This window comes from Folsomia candida, unplaced genomic scaffold, assembly GCF_002217175.1.
Source record: "Folsomia candida strain VU population unplaced genomic scaffold, ASM221717v1 Fcan01_Sc001, whole genome shotgun sequence".
Lineage (NCBI taxonomy): Eukaryota > Metazoa > Arthropoda > Collembola > Entomobryomorpha > Isotomidae > Folsomia > Folsomia candida.
The window spans coordinates 14,820,949-14,841,630 of record NW_019091193.1 but is presented as its reverse complement, the minus strand read 5'-3'; the positions used below and the strand labels follow the sequence as shown (position 1 = coordinate 14,841,630).

General features: G+C 35.3%; 2 protein-coding genes across 3 annotated transcripts; one reads left to right on the top strand and one right to left on the bottom strand.

Annotated features, from left to right (window-relative positions):
• Nucleotides 1-27: 27 nt before the first annotated feature.
• LOC110863323 (elongation factor-like GTPase 1) lies at nucleotides 28-20,239 on the top strand. Of its 2 annotated transcripts, none has more exons than XM_035850781.1 (18): nucleotides 28-221; nucleotides 367-598; nucleotides 690-831; nucleotides 968-1,045; nucleotides 1,131-1,262; nucleotides 1,459-1,703; nucleotides 1,783-1,987; nucleotides 2,088-2,223; nucleotides 2,296-2,813; nucleotides 2,909-3,056; nucleotides 3,240-3,344; nucleotides 3,800-3,899; nucleotides 3,981-4,011; nucleotides 4,089-4,479; nucleotides 4,632-4,817; nucleotides 5,020-5,217; nucleotides 13,331-13,515; nucleotides 19,651-20,239. In XM_035850781.1, exons 2-18 carry the CDS (start codon nucleotides 435-437, stop codon nucleotides 19,837-19,839), a joined length of 3,153 nt encoding a protein of 1,050 aa, XP_035706674.1. In that variant the 5' UTR covers nucleotides 28-221; nucleotides 367-434; the 3' UTR covers nucleotides 19,840-20,239. The 2 variants fall into 2 exon arrangements, with proteins under 2 accessions (XP_035706674.1, XP_021968290.1); XM_022112598.2 differs by having other exon boundaries at nucleotides 3,165-3,344.
• On the bottom strand, nucleotides 5,754-9,097 carry LOC110863326 (protein giant-lens). Its single transcript, XM_022112602.2, has 5 exons — nucleotides 8,361-9,097; nucleotides 7,816-7,884; nucleotides 6,927-7,034; nucleotides 6,645-6,854; nucleotides 5,754-6,542 (listed from the first exon to the last, which is right to left on the bottom strand). The coding sequence occupies exons 1-5, from the start codon at nucleotides 8,544-8,546 to the stop codon at nucleotides 6,345-6,347; spliced, it is 771 nt and encodes a 256-aa protein (XP_021968294.1). The 5' UTR covers nucleotides 8,547-9,097; the 3' UTR covers nucleotides 5,754-6,344.
• Nucleotides 20,240-20,682: the final 443 nt, after the last annotated feature.

Here is a 20,682-nt window from a genome sequence, read left to right as displayed (position 1 = left end):
TTCTCTTTGAACCTGAGCGTGGTAGCATCAAACATCACCTGGCAGAAAAATCGTTCGCCACGACACGTTGTTCATTGTTCCAAAAAGAAAAAGATTGGAATTTTTCGTCCAATTTATGAGAAAAATTTGATGTAAATATCTGATAGTTAAACTTCTGAATTGTTTAGATACCTCAAGGCTCCAACATCAATTTTATCTTTTTGCAAAAGTGGAGAAATCAGGTTGGTTTTAGAGTTTTAGACTAAATTTCACGAATAGAAACTTTCACTAAAATTTAGTTTCTATTCGTGAATATAGATTCATGCATGATTCGATCATATTTATGTTCCATCACATTTATTGACGATTACCACTGTATATTTTTAGGAAAACCCACCTTTTGCAGAATATTATTGGATTGATTGTGACCAGTGGGGTTCTAGTAATATCATACCATGAGGCTTGTCACGTTTGAGAAATTAGTTGACCTGCAAAAGAGTCCAGACAAAATTAGGAACATCTGTATTTTAGCACATGTGGATCATGGAAAAACAACCTTAGCTGACTCGTTGGTTGCTAGTAATGGCATTATTTCACAAAGACTTGCTGGTAAATTAAGGTATAACATTTTTCATTTGACTAAGTTACATTCATCATGTGCACTTTATGTATGCATCACGGTTAATTAATGGTTGTGGATATATAAACAGGTACATGGACAGTCGGAAAGATGAGCAGGAGAGAGGAATTACCATGAAAAGCAGTTCTATTGCACTCTACCATCACCGCGACCCGGACGATTTTTTAGTCAATTTAATTGATTCACCTGGTCATGTAGATTTTTCAACGGAAGTGAGTAGATTCAGTTGTCTCTTTTAGCATGAAAAGTTACATTTGAGGGAATTTGACTGCGACAAATGTAGTCGTCCATTCAGTTCCAAGAAATCCCTAATGAAACAAGTTGCTAAAAAAGATGTCTTTAATTTAGGTTACCACTGCTGTTCGTCTTTGTGACGGAGCAGTAGTTGTAGTTGATGTCGTGGAAGGTGTCTGCGCACAAACTATCGTGAGTGATTATACATTTTTATTTATTCTGGTTTTGTATTTTCCTAGTGGAATCGAATATAACTTATCCACACTATGATTTACAGGTTGCTCTTCGACATGCTTGGGAAGAGGACATCAAGCCGATATTGGTTCTTAACAAGCTTGATAGAATAATTCTAGAATTAAAGTTTACCCCCTTGGATGCATACATACACTTAACACAAATTTTGGAAAGGGTAGGTAGAACATATAGTGCAGACTTTATTTAGTTTGAGTCAGGGCCAGGGTCAAAGGCATATCTAAATTTTTGTCAGATGACCCAACTAAACTACGTTGCACAAGCCCTGACCCTGGCTAAGATATAATGTTGTCTTAATGCCTTTAATATATAGCGAGCGACCATATAGATTTCACGTTGGTTATCACTTATAGGTTAATGCTGTGATGGCCGAATTATTGGTTACTGATATCGGCAAAGGATTTAATATCCCATCTAGAAAGTCAAGATCTAGAGGAACTTCCACGAGTACTTCAATATCTGAGGATACTATTATTACAGAACACAATATCAAAGATTGGAGCACGGGTTTGGATGACGTTGATGATTCGCAGTTATACTTTGCTCCAGAACATGGAAATGTGGTATTCGCTTGCGCCCTGGACGGATGGGGGTTTAGGTGAGGAGATATCACGTAATTCTACAATAAAGGAGTAATTCCATTTGAACATTAATTTCATCAAATGTTCAATGTTAAGGATTTCGGACTTTGCTAAAATATTCTCCAAAAAACTTGGATTTAATGAAACTGTCTTAAATGCAACTCTCTGGGGAAATTATTATATAAATACAAAACTAAAGCGAATTATGAAGGGTGCACAGGAGAAGGCCAAGAAACCTCTTTTCGTTCAACTTGTTCTAGAAAATATTTGGGCAATGTATGAAGCTGTGGCTGTAAGAAAAGTAAGCTTATGGTTTGATTGTTTAATACCATAAGACCCTCAATTATTTAATTCATTTCACGTAATTTTTTATTTATTAATTCAAATTTGCAAATTTAAAGGACAAAGAAATGGTTTTGAAAATTGTCAATAACTTGAATTTGCAAATTCATCCAAGAGAACTGAAACCCACAGATCCTAAGCTTGTTTTGTATGCCATAATGATTAAATGGCTTCCTCTGTCAACCGCTCTACTTGGTAAGGGTTCTAAAAACAATTGAAAACAAATTGTTAAATTATATGGTATAACTTTTAATAATACATTTTTAGATACAATATGCGAGAAACTACCAAGTCCACTTGAACTAACAGACAAAAAGGTGGAACGATTAATGTTTTCGCATGCTCGAAAATTTGCAGCCCTTCCAAAAAGAAGTCAAGAGTTGAAAGAATTCTTCCTGAATTGCAATAGTTCTGATGACGCACCTGTGATAATATTTGTTTCAAAAATGGTAGCTGTAGAATCCAAGTCACTTCCCGAAAACCGTCCAAAAATTTTGTCTTACGAGGAAATTGCTGCCCGACGTGAACAAGCAAAACAGCGACTTGCTGAAAAAAATGCAAAACAATTGGAAGAAAGATCAGAATCTAATGGGGATACAAGTCCAAACTATTGTCTAACTTCTGAAAATAAGGATGACAATGATAACAACGTTGTTAATGAGACAATATCAGAAGATGCAGATGTTTTTATTGCTTTCGCACGTGTTTATAGCGGCACAGTTAAAAAGGGTTGTAAGCTTTATATTCTTGGTCCCAGATATGATCCTGTGGATGGCGGTACAAAGGTGATCTTATTATGATTAGTATTGAAAATATATTGCAATTAACTAAAGTGTTGGCGTTTATCATTTTCATTGTTTGATTGTCTTGTATGTTTTAGTTTAAAGATGCTGAAGTAGATCCAAAACACACTTTGAAAGATTTACCCCTTGGGCAACATGTTACGGTGTCTGAAATTAAAAGTCTTTATCAACTAATGGGACGTGAGCTAGAAATGCTACAAGAGGTACCTGCCGGAAATATTTGTGGTCAGTTGCTACTTCTATTTGATATAATATGGTTAGGGAGTTAGGAAATGCAATTTTCATTAGTAAAATAATTAAAATTTACAATGTCCATTATAAATGTAATGACAGGAATTGGAGGATTAGATGATCATATATTAAAAACAGCTACAATATCGTCGACATTGAGCTGTCCTTCCTTCACAGATTTGAATTTAATTTCTGTTCCAATTCTTCGAGTTGCTATTGAACCTGTACGAACGTCGGACATGGCGCGTCTTGTTAATGGAATGAAATTACTTAATCAAGCAGGTGAGCTACAAAATATTTTATCGTAATTAAATACTTAACGAAAATGCAAAATTATATGATTTTAAGCTAAAGTTGAGCAAGAATGATACCTAGAAATGTAAATTAAGGCAATAATATTTTTAGCAACTGAATGAGCAGATCATGATCATATATTTTACAACAAAAAAATACACTGATTTTTTAAATTTAGTCACTAGAAAAAGTTTAATGGTGGATTGTTTATGGTGCAATGAACATGATTTTATGTAATACTATATATGAATATTTTTTTATAAATCGTGAGAATGTAGAATGTAATCCTTGCGAATTTGGTATTACAACGATCTTCATTTTGTGAGCAGATGAACACAAATCTCTTAATTTGGTGGCGTGGAAGCCAAGAGTGGCGTCCTCGACCACTCGGTTTGTGGCTTGTGCATGATAGCGATATGACTAACAATGTCATTTACCTGCAGATCCTTGTGTTCAGACATTAGTTCAGGAATCAGGAGAACACGTTTTAGTCACGGCTGGAGAAGTGCACTTACAACGCTGCATTGACGATTTGCGTGAACGGTATTGAATTTATATTAAAGTGTACATTCATTCGAAGTAAAATTGTCCATGAGTAACATTATTATGTCATTACATACAAAGGTTTGCAAAAGTGGAAGTAACTGTATCTAAGGTGGGTGGTTTTGTATGCGATATTTCATTAAATTCAATTGACTCGTTCAGTAATTATTATATTTCTATTTACTTCAGCCAATCGTGCCATTCCGTGAGACGATTATTGACCCTCCAAAAATGGATATGGTGAATGAATTAGTTGAAAATCACCCTTCTTCTGGAGGACATGACGCTAAGAAATATTCTCAAGAACATGAAAGTGAACTAATTGTTCAAGCGACGTCTAACAAGAAGTGCACAATTAAACTTCGAGCTAAACCCTTACCAAATCGAGTTACAGAACTACTAGAAAACTCAATTAACCTTATAACAGTACTCAAAGAAAGTGAAAATACTAAAATTGACATTCTATCGGAATCGATTTTAAAAGATATAGTTGATCTGAAAGAAAATTTACGTGGGGAATTTCAAAAAGAGGGCTGGGACGAAGAAACAGTTAATCAAATTTGGAGTTTCGGCCCTAAACGTAAGCTGTATAATAATTTATTCAATTTTTATACTCGACTATGATTATTCATGAGTATTACACTACATGACAAGAAGATTATAAAATGTAGGACTTATAATAATATAAAATTGAAACAAGTCTATTAACTTCTTCCATTATTATAATTGTAGGGTGTGGCCCCAATCTACTAATTAATAAAGTTCCAGGATATAATTGTCGGGGGGTATGGCCAAGAACGACAACAAGTGAAAACTCCAATCAATATTCTGCTACTTTAGATGCTTTCTACAGCAATTTTGTCAATGGTTTTCAACTTGCCACATTAGCTGGGCCACTTTGCGAAGAACCAATGTCAGGTAACTTATTTTTAAATATCTGACAAGTTACTTTAACGTGATTATGCATATTTCAATAGTTTCAGCTATAAACTGATAATTGGATTTTATTTTATTTTCTATATATGTAAATTATGTTTATCCATCGAGATTAAATATTTGTAATCATTTTGCAATCGTGCTTCTATAACTTTACTAAGTTTTAGTTTATTTGTAATTTCAGGGGTAGCATTTATTGTGGAAGATTGGCTAATGGATAGTGAAGCTACGGACGATAGCATGAATCATCCCTTCGGCCCATTTTCTGGTCAACTCATGTCTTGTGTCAGAGATGCTTGCCGTAAATCGTTTCAAACTCAAGCTCAGAGACTGAAAGTTGCAATGTACAGTTGCAGTATACAAGTCAATGGAGAAGTTTTGGGTAAGATTTATTATTACACTAAATCCGTATTAAGTTTTTTCTGTTTCATGTGTAAGTAATGTAGAATTAATGTAGATTTAATACACCATTGGTTTTTTGCTTTACATTAGAATGTGAATTTTATTGTAACGTCACGTTCAATTTCATAAAGCTAAAACATCACCTACAAGCTAAGTAAATATAATTTTAGAAGTCCTTCCTTCACTCTTTGTCTTGCACATAAAAATGAATCTTTGCATACATACAGCACATCGATTCGATAACTATGCTTCAGTTCCTGTAATTAACCTTAACCAATATTCTTAGAAGTATATGAATTTGTGTCTATAATTCAGATTTGTACGATTAACCGATTCTCCTTATAAAGAGTCCAGTAGTAGTTATTACTATTGCTACATATATACATATGCTGTATGCTGTTTGTTGTATCAAGATAAGGTGGCTTGTAGACAGATAAAATACAGTTACTTGAAGTTCAAAATTATATCCCCCTTTCCCTCATCTATATTTAACCGAATTTCCTCCTAAATTTTCTGGCTGTAAATTAAAATCTAAATACCAGCCCTGTTATAACCTTGAGGCCGACAAATATTGACTATGGTTTCCTGATTGTCATCCATTCCAAAAATACTTTATATCGTTGTACTATAGAAATACGTCTCTACTTGCAGTTTTTTAACTTGGTTGTACCGTATTTTTGTGATCTGTAGTAGTAGTAGTAGTACTGCTTCAGTTGCATTATATCGTTTGAGCAAAAAGTTTGGCCTTTAACACGTTTCTCTCATTTCTATTAGGAAAGTTTAAGAAAGTTGATATTGAAATATTCATAACTTCACCAGTCTTGTTTAAGGATTTTGTATATCTTCTTCATTTGTTATACATACTTTTGTTCATTTTAGCTTTAACATCACTTCACTAATCTAATTCGCTACGACATATGTGAAATACTATTCTTGCTATTCACAAATATGTGAAATATATGTTTTCTCACGTATTTTGCTCATTGAGAGCTTCATGGCACCGTTATTGTTATTAATCTAATAGGCTAAGTAGAAGCTCCAAGAGGAGTGGAGAAAAATAATGTCATGATTTTGGTTGAAAGTGCTCAAGACTAAGACCTTCATATGCTATACACAGTAGCCAGAAAATGTCCTGGTCAAGAGGTCATAGAATTTTCCAGGAATAACAGTGGAGTCGGTATGATGACTTGGACACTCAAAGCCTCTCGGACAGTGACACAATACACTAGTGTTCACTTCCGTAAACGAGGATCTTCTTTTTACACTGAATAGTCTGCAAGGCTCCTTCCTCTGGCATAGAACCCGCTGAAATTTATTTATTGATATTTAATACCTCATTAATTACATTGATTATGTATTATTAATTATCTAATTAATAATATTGGCATATCAGACAATTCTACTTACGGTTGGAGGTGAGCAGGCAAACGAGTATCTGAACCCTACGCTATCGTCGGATTCTGTGAACGCTTGACGTTTGATCATGTATGCTACAGAATCTTTCGGACAAATGCAGTTGACTACCTGGTTCACTAAAGTATCATTTTTCGTAGTCAGCACCCACGTGATATCACGAAAGTATCTACATTTTGGCAATTTTCTCACGGGTTCGCAAATCTGAAATATTAATGATCTAATAAATATCTAGGGAAGGTGACAACAGTCCAAGAAATATATGTATTATTTTACCTTATAAAGTCGAGTCTTATCGCTAACAGTGTGACCATCATTTGAATGGGTGGAAGTTGAGCAGACGGGGGCATGAGAGGGGCACTTGCATTGTTTTTCAATCCACAGCTTTATAAAAATAGTAATTATTAATAATTTGACATTTAGATATCAAGTCATTGGGATTAGCCTATTGTGAATTCACCTGAAGCGTGTGTGCAAACTGTCAATATGTAACAAGTCTAGGGGAAGGACCATAAATTATGTCACGCGAGAGGGGCGAGGGGGGTCAAAGGCTCCAATGATATCGTGCCAATGTGACATATGTTAAAGGGAGGAGGAGGGGGCGGGGGTCTAGAAAATCGCGATTTTTGCGTGACATAATTTATGGATGGCCCCTAGCTACGATGACAAAATTTTTTACATCGACATGATGCAGTAATGTTTCACCTTTGAAAGTTTGAAACTCCGTACAAAAATGTCAAAAGTATCTGCCGACAATTTCCTCGTCGATTTTTAATGTCGAAGATGGGTCAAAGATAAGGATTATTTTGGAAAAATTTTAGGCGTCGAAAAAAACTTCGTGGATAATTTTTTTAACTTTGCAATATTTTTTATTGAAGAGCCTTTTTCGGCAAGGTCTTCTGAAAACAAGAGCTATCGTGTACGATTTTTTTGACGCCCACAGGAATTTTCGCCAGGGACAGGTTTGAGGTCTAAAATCGCCACCGCGGCGAAAAATCAAAAACTGAAATATACATTTGCATATCGGGTGGGTCTATATATGCTTTTGACATTTTTGTACGGCGTTTCAAAGTTGAAACATTACGGCATCATGTTGATATAAAAATTGTCATCGTAGCTAGATTTATGTTACATAGTGTATGTAAGTATGGTACAATAGCCTTACCTTGTCGTAAACATCAATCTTGTTGCAAACGGACAAATGTCCACATTCTGGTAAAGACGTCTTATTCATCTAATAATGGACAACGAACTAATTACTTGATCAATTCATTCTTAATTACTTGGATTAATTAATTAGAGAAATAACAATGCATATATATATATAGGTTGTACACATACATGCATTTACATATTGCAAGTTGAGACTTGTATTTTGTATATATTTGTAAAGATATAGTTCAACAAAAATTAGCATAGTGTGAAGGAAAGTGGCCTGATTGTGCGTAGTTACTTTACTATTATTACGCAATACTTAATTGACTACTATATAGTTCAAGACGATTTATTCGTTGTTCTAGAAAATCAACTGTACTGACTTAATGCTCAGGTTGAAAACATTTCTCAACAAGCCCCACTTGTAAACATTAACACGTTTATCCCAACCACAGAATAACTATCTATGATTGCAGTTATTGGATTTTTGTTATAAAAATTTTTCTAGCAATTAATCATGAAATGTTTAAATATCAACTTTTTGTACCAACTTACCCCATTGGCATAAAAGATCCTTTGTGGATGAACTGCAGTTAGCGTCGACCCTCTAGCAGAGGTAAATGCTACACTGTTCTCAAAATTGAGCTGAAGTTGTATCAAAATCAGCCCGAGATAAGTTAAGACTAAATGAGATACTCCACCGAATGAAGCTGAACTTTGATCAGATTTGTATATCATCATGAAACATTATATTCAATTCCTGGCATTTCCGCAAGAAACCAAATTTGCACTTGCTCACCAGAAAAAAAAACCGTGCTTTTCAGTTAGCTTCTTTATGAAACTCGTTTTTGCACTTGACAGTTTGTGATAATAGTATGTATGCAATGGATTACAAGCTGCACAAAGTTAATATATTTTTAATCACTGTATTAGCTTATAATAGTTTGATTGCACTATTTAGCAGTGGTTCCATAATTGCATGCTTATCGTACATGTTCATACGTGTACAAAACATACGAGTACTAAACAAACTTTGTATCCTTCATTCTGGTGGTATAATAATGTCACGTAACACACATGTGTACAGTTTTAGCAGATTGTGTACCAATGATCAAGTGAAGAAAAGTCTTTTTGAAAAGTTTTGGTAGTGAACTGCAAAGTTGTTGCTTGATTGTTGTAGCGAGTTGTGAATTGTGTAGTAGGTGACGACGAGGACGAGAGACGAGTCCACTCTAATGATAATCTGATGATGCACGATGTTTCTTTGAAGGAAGTCGAGAAGAGAATAGTGCAGCCAGCAGAAATGTATGTAGTAGACTCGGCAGAACCTCTTCAAATTTTATGAATGAAAACTCAGGTGGTTCACTGAAGGTGTGTGTTTGGCCTGTCCATTTTACAATCAGTGGCTCTTTCGTGAAGATCGATGTGAGCTTGACTTGTTGGGTGAATGTAAGAAAACCCAACTGATGAAGAGTAAGTTTTCAAGACAACATTAAGAAGCAGAAGGCAGGGAATCTGTTTGAAAAGTTAGTCGAGGAAGTTTTTAAAGCAGGTTTTACTGCTGCTGTCTCACAGTCCCTATTTATGGTTTGGGGTTTAGGGTTCTCTCTCGAGTACTTTTTGCTGGGGAGTGGAAACCAAGGGTCGCTTCCCATATGTGTAGGTGTGTTGCGGTTAGAAGGATGATTATGATTTAGATTTGACTGGACCAAGTAAGGAAAAAGAGCACACCAAAGCAAGGTAGAAGTACGCTAACAAAACAATGCTTAGCACTATTACAGTCTCAGGAAGGAAGCAAAAAGGCAAGGTGAAAACAGTAGCTGTAGCAGGTAGTTAAATATAATTGTTATTAGTAGTCGTCTCGTAGTAGTAGTGAGTTCACACAACTTCCCCAGTCCATCCAAACAATACATATTATTACACGTAGGTACGTATGTATATATATACGTATTCTCTTAGGTTATTTTCTTGTGAATGTTCACAAGCTGGAGCTGGAGCTTGCTTGAATCGTTTTATTTCTGACCAAAGAGAATTGAAACTAAATGCATGGGTTCAGAACTAAATTTCATCAGAATCCATGAGAATTATTATTTTACGAAGAATATTAGATATTTGCGATAAAATAGTAAGACGTACAGAAACGTTGCTTGTAAGAGGGAACTTATTATTTAATAGACATGGCAAATTCCATATACCTGACTTGTAATGACACAATGCATCGTACAGCCTATTTCAAGGTTTTAAGGGCCAAAGTGAGTTAGATTTTACAAGTTGTTGTGCTTTATATGGCGAAGAACAAAATCCCTCCTTTACAAATCCCCTGCTGAGTTTCATTGAGGAAGTGTCTAAAAGTACATGAATGATGATGATACGGGAAAAGGTAAATGAAAAAGTGTTTCTAAGGGATCTAAATCTATACCGTTCAAATCAATTGGTCTCTCTCTCTCTCTCTCTCTCTCGTAGTCCAGCAGGCTTGTATTTGGATTGACCGAGATGACATGTTTTTGTCTGCAGATCTACTGTTGTATGTATTTATGTTCTTGATACACAGAAGACTATTTCAATTCTCGTATATGAAATTAGGATCTTTAGGCTGAACTTAAAAAGGGATTACTATCTTGTGTCTGCTTTGCTGGGTCTCTGTTCAATCCTGCACCTGGAGTTTGGTTCACTCTTATTCGACCTGGTGGACGCAATAAAAATATAAGCATCCTTGTGACACATCAATTATATTTGTCTGTGCTGGGTACTACATGCTACTTGTAAATATTACTACGTACCTACACCACACAATTTAGAATCTCGACTTTTCTAAGGACCAAAGAGTACTGCTCTTGCTATGCTTGCACTGTTACACAGTGTGCATGTACATACGTACATTCGCTGCTACTGATCCTGAGTAAACCAGTTCAAATAAGTACTCGTCGTATTAATGCGTGAACGCTATGCTTGGGAGTATTTTCTCTGCACTGCATATGCATAATCACTAAATCAGACATACATACATATATAATATATTACATATAATATGCATTGATATACATACATATGTATAGTGAAAGATAATTTTTACCTTATGCATGTGTATTTATGTATACAACAGCCACGAAACTACTGGTCTTTCCGTTCAATTTGTATCAACACCTTTTTCCATGAACAAATAGAATGCGGTATTAAATCTATCACCAGGGATGGGCAATCCCAACACTTACGATGGATTACGGATTACAAATTTATTAATTTAAAAGTTATCGTGGGATTACTGGATTGGGATTACTTCACTCTTGAAATAATGTGGATTACTTGTTGGATTACTTGGAATAATTAATGGCGTGGATTACGGATTACGGATTACAGTAATCTGATTACGGATTATTATCTGGATTACAAAAATGTATATTTATTCTGAATAACGTCAAATTTTCATTTCATGATGATGATTAGTTGTCAAAAAACAAGAGCTCTAAATGATTCATCCGACAGTTGGTTTGTTAGGACGGATAAATTATTCTGCCGGAACTAAACACACGTTCTGAAGGTGCAGATGATCGTAGAGAAGTGTTGCAGAACATAAGTTAAAATCCTTTTAATCATTAAAAAATTCTTTTGACTTTGCACCTTTGCGCTGAGGCGCAAAATTTAGAGAATTTTGGATTTGAAAGTACCTATTGGATGTTTCAGCAGTGTTCTGCTGAAAAATCCAAAAGGATCTCAAGTTCAGTAAGTAACTCAGACTCTGGAGATATTTGCGAGATGGAGCTGTCATGCTGTTCACATGAGCAAAGTAATCCAACCAAGTAATCCGTAATCTGATTACATTATCCAATCCCGTAAATTGAGGATTACGGATTACATATCATTTCCAGAGCTAGTTAGGATTACGGACTACGGATTACTTTAAAGTGTAAATTTTTTGTGGATTACTGGATTACGGATTACATTCAAAGTAATCTGATTACTTAATCTGATTAAAGTAATCCTGGGATTGCCCATCCCTGTCTATCACTGCGCAACACACTTGTCGAGCTAAGAAATCACAATTAAGACGAACCGAGCACAAGTGGTGCTTCTTGTATGTAATTATTGGATTGCGATTATACATAGGCTATGTACCTACATGTGTGCTATGTATGATGATCATACCCCGGACAAATATTTTTTTATCCTACCCTACTCGTGTTGAGCTCAACATGAGTAGGGTAGGATAAAAAAATATTTGTCCGGGGTATGATGATGATGTAATAATCTTGCATCGTTTTTATTGTTTTTTGGTAAAAGTATATATGAACTTGGATGTCAATTTTGTTTGCCTTCGTCACAATCACATATACATATGTGTTGTGTCGTGTGTGTACATTTCTCTATGAACATCGATCCTAAATTTATTGTGGATGTGTACTCTGGAGCAGGTGTGTTGTACTTACACCAAGTGAAGCTCGGTCTTGGAATTATACTTGTACCTCCTAAGTTCACAAAAGAGACAAGAACAACAAAAGCAGGAATGACTAGTTTAATATGCTACAGGTCAATTTTTACGTCCGTGCATTTACATAACACAATAACTACATCTCTCTCTCTCTCTGGCTAATTAAAGTGGAGTAAAATAAAATAAACACCATCCTGATGGTGGGTAGATTGCTCTTTTTGTCTTTATCACAGTGGTGGTAAATGTTTTTTGTTTTGTTTCGTTGAAGGTGTCTAATAAGTCCCTGTCAAGCTGAAGTCATTTCACTGTATTTTTTCTCTCATGTCAGATTGAGTGGAAATACGAGCACTTCAATACAGCATCCCTCTAACTTAACTGGGATGTTGTAAGATGCTGTGCTTTGAGATCATCAGATCATTATAGAATTCAGAGAGACGTTGGTTGGGTTGTTGGGTATGAAATAAAGCAAACTCTTGATACAAGCCAACATCTCAGGTATATCCAAACCCAAACGACCTTTATCCTATCCCGAGAAAAGTCGAAGGGATGTTGCAACAGCCTTGGCAAGGGTTAATTTTTACTGCTCGTAACACGGTAGCTAGTTTTTTTATGTCAAGAAACCAGAGATTTATAATAGCGTTTTATAGATAAGTTTAATCTTCGCCTCAGCTCACGTCATGTTACTCCTCCTCCCCACCTGTTGCCAATGCCTTTGGCTTATGCACTTCATCAGAATCTGTGCTTTTATCGCATCAGAGAGCTTCATTGAACTTTTTTATTCAGAAGAAAACAAAGTAACAGAGGAACACTACTACGCTATTTTTCTCTCTTTTCTGTTCGCTTTCACGAGATTCTCTAAATGTAACCACCTGAAGATTTTATGTATGTTATACACAAAGTACGTTAACTTGCAATATTTGGAAATGTGAAGGAAATGATAATGAATAATAATTTTTTAAATCGCACAATACCTATAAATTCTTATATACATACGTGTACATATGTCAGTTGCATAATAGCGTATGTATATACATAGTGGGCATGTTTATGCCTGAATGCTTAATAATGGTCTTTTTAAATATATACATATATATTTCAGGTAAACTCTATGCTGTATTGGGGAAAAGGTGCGGGCGTATACTACACGGAGACTTGCAAGAAGGGTCGGCGAATTTCGAAGTGACTGCGCTACTCCCTGTTATAGAAAGCTTTGATTTCGCCAACGAAGTTCGACAACAAACCTCGGGTTTGGCTCTTCCACAGTTGGTGTTTTGTGGTTGGGAGGTAAGTAATGTGAAATTTGTTACCATTTGTTATGTATGACTTTAGTTACTTGACGTATGAATGAGTCAAAATTGATTGATGGACTATAAAATTGAAGAGTGACTTATACGCAAGTAGATTTGAGCTTTCTAAGGGAAAATGTATCTTTGAAGCCTAATATGTTTAATGCTGCATACTCAACATCCATTTCACATTTCATACTCACATGCTCTCGCGTTGTGGATATTAAAGTATAGAAAACTGAGAAAACTAGAACATGTTTTAGTGAACTGTTGATCGGCGTCTGAATGTCTGAAATTTGACCCTATGCACTGACCACGAATTTTCATAGCACCAACAATTCTTCCTCAACTTTTATCCTATGCTTAATTTCACCTGCAACCGCTGATTGCATCCCATTAAATAACGGGTTGACACTCTTTTAATCACATCTGTACACGAGTTAATGTTGTGCTTTAAAAACTCCTGGTCATATTATACTTTGATTAAATTCCTTTAAATTCCTTTTTCTTAGTGAGGCAAATACCTGACAACGAAAAAAAATTGCTAAGCACAGGGTGGTTAAAATGTCACGCCACAATGGAAAATTTTTCAATGGGAAAAGTCCCTAAATCTCCATTAGTTACAAGATTTCGGATTGAGATTTTTGTAAATTATTATCAAAACTGATGACAAAATTCTTAAAATGTTGCATTTTAGAGACAAAATTTCGGTAACTAATGGAAATTTACAAATTTTTCCCATCGAAAAATTTTCCATTGTTGCGTGACATTTTAACCACCCTGTATGCATTTACCCCACCCAAAAAAAGTGACATAAGTCGATTTCTCAGCCATTTCTCACCCGATTTTGATGAAATTTTGCACAGATCATTGTTAGGTAATTTAGAAAAGATGTGCTAGTCGACTTGGCGAATTTTTGATTTTTACCCAAGTTATGTGCCAAAATGTGCAAAAATTTTCCTCTGAAAACATATTTATTTTTATGACTCATAAGTGGTGTATCCCAGCATGCTCGCTTATTGAAAATATTTTAGTCAAAGTCATTCCGGACATTTTAAGCGCAAAATGACCTAAATCGGTTGAGAAATAAGGGCGTTATTCAAGTTTGAAAATCAAAAATTTAATAAAAATATTCAAGGTGCCGATAATAACGGCGGTTGTGCAGTAAAAATAATGTCTTTGACAACCAAATTACAAGTTTTAAATAAACAAGGCCCCAAAAAATGGGAAATCTTAGTGAGTCAGCACAATCACAGTTAATAAATAAAATTAGATTGAATAACTTTTGCATCACCGCTCTCGGGATAATTTTTACTGGGTCCACTGTAAATTTAGTTTTGCATACGCATGAACTCTTGCATTCATTAAATTAATTGAGATTACAAGATGACGTTTTTACTATTGAACGAGAAGTTGAATAAATTAATCGATATGAAATATAATTGTGAACTGCGAATTTTAAATTTAGAAAGATTTGAAAATCTACAATTTCGATATATAAATTTAGATATCCTATTAATTCCTATTCAGATGAAATCTCCAGACCCTTTGAGGGGGGGGGGGCAATTATTCTAAATGATTAATTAATGCTTCCAGGAAAAATTATACCGAGAGCGGTGATGAAAAAATTATTCAATCTAATTTTATTTATTAACTGTGATTGCGCTGACTCACTAAGATTTCCCATTTTTTGGGGCCTTGTTTATTAGAGTAAAGAGTTTAGTTGTGGAGGGTTCATGTTAAGGTTAGATTTATCCGCAACCAAATACTAATTACACAATTACCACGAATGATTACTAATTAGACTCGAATTTTAGTGATAAAACTCTTATTTGTGTTCTTCGTTTTGTAACTCGTTATTTAAACATGAATTGTTTATTCGACTCCACTATGCAAAAGGTTAATAATCAAGTTCAACATTTTCATTCTTACATTCCAAACTTGTTAAATTACACGTATTCAAGCCACTTTCAGACCATTAATGCATCCTTCTGGCGCCTGGATGCTGATCTCGTAACTTTTCGCCATATTTTAAAACGATTTCTTTACCCCCTGACTACGTCGGCATTAAATCAGCACATCACATAATTTTTATATTTTATAAACTAAAACAGTGAAAGCGTGTTTACCTATTTAGATCATTTAGCACTCGAGGTAACTCATTATTGCAGAATTATTAAATATATTAGTTTTTTAGTCAGGTATTAGATGTTTTTATGATAAAATATATCATTTTCCTCTCCTTACTGAGCGATATATTACACACAAACATTACACAATGGCTTTCCCCTATATATACATGTATGTGGTGTCATCTCCCTTCTAATACCATATTGGCACTTGTATCATTTATACCATGTACATTTTTGTATGAGGCCCACATCACATATAGGTTGCATTACAGTAACTGCTCTTCAGTTATCTAAAAGTTGTAATACTATTAACTATTTTTCACTTGAAGAGTTATTCTCTAAATATACAACATATAGTATGGATTTGGATAACTCCAAGTACATATGTCTAGAATAAACCTGGCATTACTTATTTCAAATAGAATGTTTCAAGTTGCTTTGCACTATTCTATGAGAATCGTCAGAATGGAGATTGAACTGGCAATTTTGCATGGTAATCATCAGAATTGGCCGTGGTTAACTTTTTACTTGGATTCCCTTGAATTCTGTGGTCGAGTATTGAGAGCAATATGTCTACTCTCAACTGTAGACTAAAAAAGAAAGAAATGGAGAAATAGGACGATGTCATGTGTGTAATGCAATGCTACAGTGGATGTATGTTGATCAAAACAGATTATCCAGATTGGAATGTGGTAAAGTGGAATCTCTTTGCAATTTTGTATGCACTATTGATTACCAAGTACTCTGGTATGATTTTGCTTGAGGGTTGATGGAATGGAATGTTTATTAGCTGTGGCATGCGATGGAATTTGTTAATGCAAGCGTGAGCGTGATTTTATTCACGCAATCACCCTTTTATTCCACCGTCATCATCAACTTATCTCACTCTATAACTCGTCGTCGTTTTTGTACAACCCTCTTGTTACCTTCGTTCTTTACCTTCCTTCGTTTTCCATACTGTTTGCCGCAATAATACCGGCCGGTGAGCGCTAGAATTCATGTTTCTTCATCACCGACCAAAAAGCAAAACTTTGAGTCATAATCGCATAAACTAGCTAAATAAGCATGGGCATACATACATATTTGTTTCCCATATTTTCAGTTTTTAGCCGAATTTCAGCCTTTTACGATAGTTTCTGCAAATGGGTGAACCCCTAGGGTCCCTCTGGTTGACAAATTTTTCAATTTCACCTCGTAAACTTTCATTACAAGTCATTAGAAATCTGCGTGCCAAATTTCAGCTTCCTAACAGTATTTTGAAATTTTGGTACATAATATATATACCAAGCCCACCGGTCAACCAGTAAACCGATTTGGCTCATCTTTAAACTCGATTCCTTACTTCGCCCAATATGAGTATACTGAAAATTTCAAGTTAATAAGTTAATCGGTTAAGTCGTTTTGGCTTTATCGTGTTGATCTGACGGACGGTCCTATAAGCCTTGACTCGGGCTAAATCATTGAATAAAAGGAGCATAAAAACATTGTTGTGCATAAACTGCAAAAATGTTTCTATTTTTGTTTGAGCACCCAGTTGACAGTTGTATCCTTTACAGAATTCCCCTGCGAATTATATGCTCTGATTACAAATCCTGTGCTTGCACGGGCATAACCCACTAGTACAATAACGATTCATGTGCATTGTGTACCATGATTTAGGTGCTACTGTGACTTTACATGTGAAAGCCATGTGCTCTTTGCATATCTTCTTCGGTCTCATTTATGTATTTGGCTGGGACTGGGACTTGTGTATATTGGAGGTTCATAGCATTTTAAATTAAGGTAGGGTAAGAGCCTACCTTCATCTATGTGTGCATACATATATACACGTAATTTTGATAAACGCATATAATAATAATTGTTATTAAAGAATGGAGTAGCTGAAATCCAGGAGTGTATAGTGGTTATATTGTTATATACCGTTGCACTCGCATGCAGGTACCTCCAAACATGAGGCAAATTAGAATAAATGAGAAAAACGTGAAAATAGGCTTGGCCATTTCATTTTCATTCACAAGCTGCGTTCATTCATAAAATTGCTTTCTGTACCTCGCTGACTGAAGGTAACCATGTTTCTTAAAATTTAGGGTGCTGCTGCTGTATGCTATTAGCCTCCACGTATGTATGTACATGTAGTAGTTACATAGTTATTTGGTTGGTAATTGTAAATGGGTGAACGGCAATGCAAAGGTATAAAGCTGTCGTCCATCCAAACAACGAGAACTAAACCACCCCTACAAGCCATTTATTTTAAACCACTTTACTTTGCTCGCTCGTTTTTCTCAAGTTGAAAGTCGAGAGAATGGATTGTGGATAAAATGAGATGAAGTGGATGAATGGAATCTTATTCGTTCTGGAACTTACAAGTCATGAAATTTAAAAATACTCGATTCTTCATACGAGTCGTTCTTACATATAATCACACAGTCCGTCAGTGTCAGGATTATATTACTTCAAACATTATTACTGGTCTTAAACTTAAACTGGTTGTTGTTGCAAATCTCTGATTTTTACAGGCTGCTATGCAAAGTAGTTAAATTAAGGTAATTGATAGTTGCTTATTGTCATTATTCTATTTTCCTACCAGGAGTGTTTTTTGTTGAGGATAGGAGCTGGTGGTGGCTGACTGACTTAATGTCCGTCCATGACTGCTTCAAGAAATATATTTCGATCAAGTCCCCATTACGGACATATATGTATTTATATAGGCGTTTAGATACACTCGGTTCCGTACACCCTACAAGTCTCTAACGTTTATTAAGGGGTGAAAGTCCCTTTATAAGATCGTTACTCTGTCCTTTGGTTCGATAACTCGTGGACGAAAAAACATACAAACTTGAAACTTTCGGCTCTTTCACTTTCAATGACTTTCAACGTAAACTCTTAACATCAAGGCGTAGCGTAGGGCGAGCTCGAAGGTGGGCACTGTAAGACCGGGTCACAAGTCATGATGGTTTAGAGACTGTGTGGACTTTGGTGCGTTTACCACATATCACATCATACCATCCTGTTGGTCCTCAGTGATGACTGAGATGCTATCCTACATATGTTCAAATTTATTACAAGTTGTGATTTTGCATGTTCTAAAATTAAATTGCGTACAATTAATTACTATACAACATGGTTGTGTAAATGGCTCCTTAATAATTTAGCCGAGGATAAATGCGTAAGATGGGTTAAAGTGGCAAATATAATTGTCATGTTTTCGTGGTTGAACGAGGTTGAGGTACGAAATGAACCAGAAAGTACAAAATAAATGCGTACATACATGTTGCGTTTTCTTTTCAATCCTCCACCTTCGCTTGACGATTGTAACAAACAATTAATTCAATTGAAGTCCCTGTATTGAATACATTGACAAGTCATTAAGGCATTTTGATTCCTAGTGAGATTGCTAACAGAATGAATGGATCAAGTTGAACGTAAAAAGATGTGGGTGAGGATGATGATGAGGAAACATGCAGAATGAATGAAAGGACGACGTGTTCAATGAATGAATGAATGAATTGCAAAAGTTTTTATGCATTCCTCAGTGTATTCAAATTCACTGGTTGGCTGTTAATAATAAGAGAACAAGTGGTTGAAGAATCTGGTAGCTTCTTCTGCTTCACTCCCTTACGACACAGCACACTGAATCAGCCGAGGAGGGAGAACAACTCTGAACAAGTAAATTGGAGGGCTTGCCTGCCACCTGGATAATGGCTAATAAATGTTAGAATAACAAGATGAAATGCTTCAGGTGAAATAAAAATATGACAGAAACACCTTGTGGTGTAGTTCTTTGACTAAAAAATAAATTAGTATTCCTCTCCTTCATCGCTATCACACACAAACACACATACGTAGATACATAATAAATAATGCGATGCTCACAAGTTAATCAATATATCTAAGCAAACTACTTACAATAATCATAGCTGATAACAAATGGTGTATGTATAAACATTTATGAGTATTTATATCACCTCAATATTCTGATTTTTATTTGCGTTTATTTATAGGTACTGGAAATTGACCCCTTTTGGCAACCAACCACGGAAGAAGAATATTTGCATTTCGGTGAGAAAGCTGACACCGAAAACAGGGCTCGAAAATACATGAATGCTGTCCGTAAACGAAAAGGTCTCCGTGTTGAAGAGAAAACTGTAGAGTTTGCAGAGAAACAAAGAACTCTTACCCGAAATAAATAAATTTTATAAATATGTATTATCTTTAGTATTAGTTTATACCGATCTAGATTTATTTGAGCCTCGTGAACTAAGTTTTAAAAAACCCTTTGCATTCAGATTACTTTTCAAGTAGATATTTTACTTTACAACTGCCAGCGTTATCTGTTTTCTCAAATTGGAGTTGTATGTTCTCTTGTGTATGCATGTTAGTTCAACCATTGGTCCACAGTGTACCTCTAGTTCAAAATTGTGAGTTTGTTGGGGAGACGCTTAGTTGTCTGAATTAATGGAGTTTAAAGTTTTGACATTTATAACGCTGACATTGACTTTGCAATGAACATGCAATATATATAAGAACATGCCTATGTATATGTAAGTTGTTCATTTATCCTGCATAAATAGAGCAAGCTACCCAACGGTATTAGTGCGTTCTCTCTTTCCTCATGATAATACAGTAATTTTCATCTGAATGATTTTGGCGTTTCAATTCAAGGATAATTCTACATCTCATGCATTTTAATATCAAGGTCTTGACTGAAGTACATCACAGATGACATGTTGAATTTGTTTACTCTCTTATCCATATTTATACCATGCTCTTTAGGTTATATGTACTAGGATTGCATGCGGTACATGCGGGAACATTTCTGTGATCTGATCTGGCTTTTGCTTGTTCATTTGGCCGAGTCGATTGTTAGCACAATTGGCATAACTTCGCGTGGTGCATGGAGTGTCCATATTTGTACTAAGGTAGTCTAAATGTTATTAAATAAAAAATATATTTAACCTTCTTCATTTAACATGAAAAAATTCTCAGTTAGACTCATTAATCGGACACGACCTGGCGTACACATGCATTAGTCT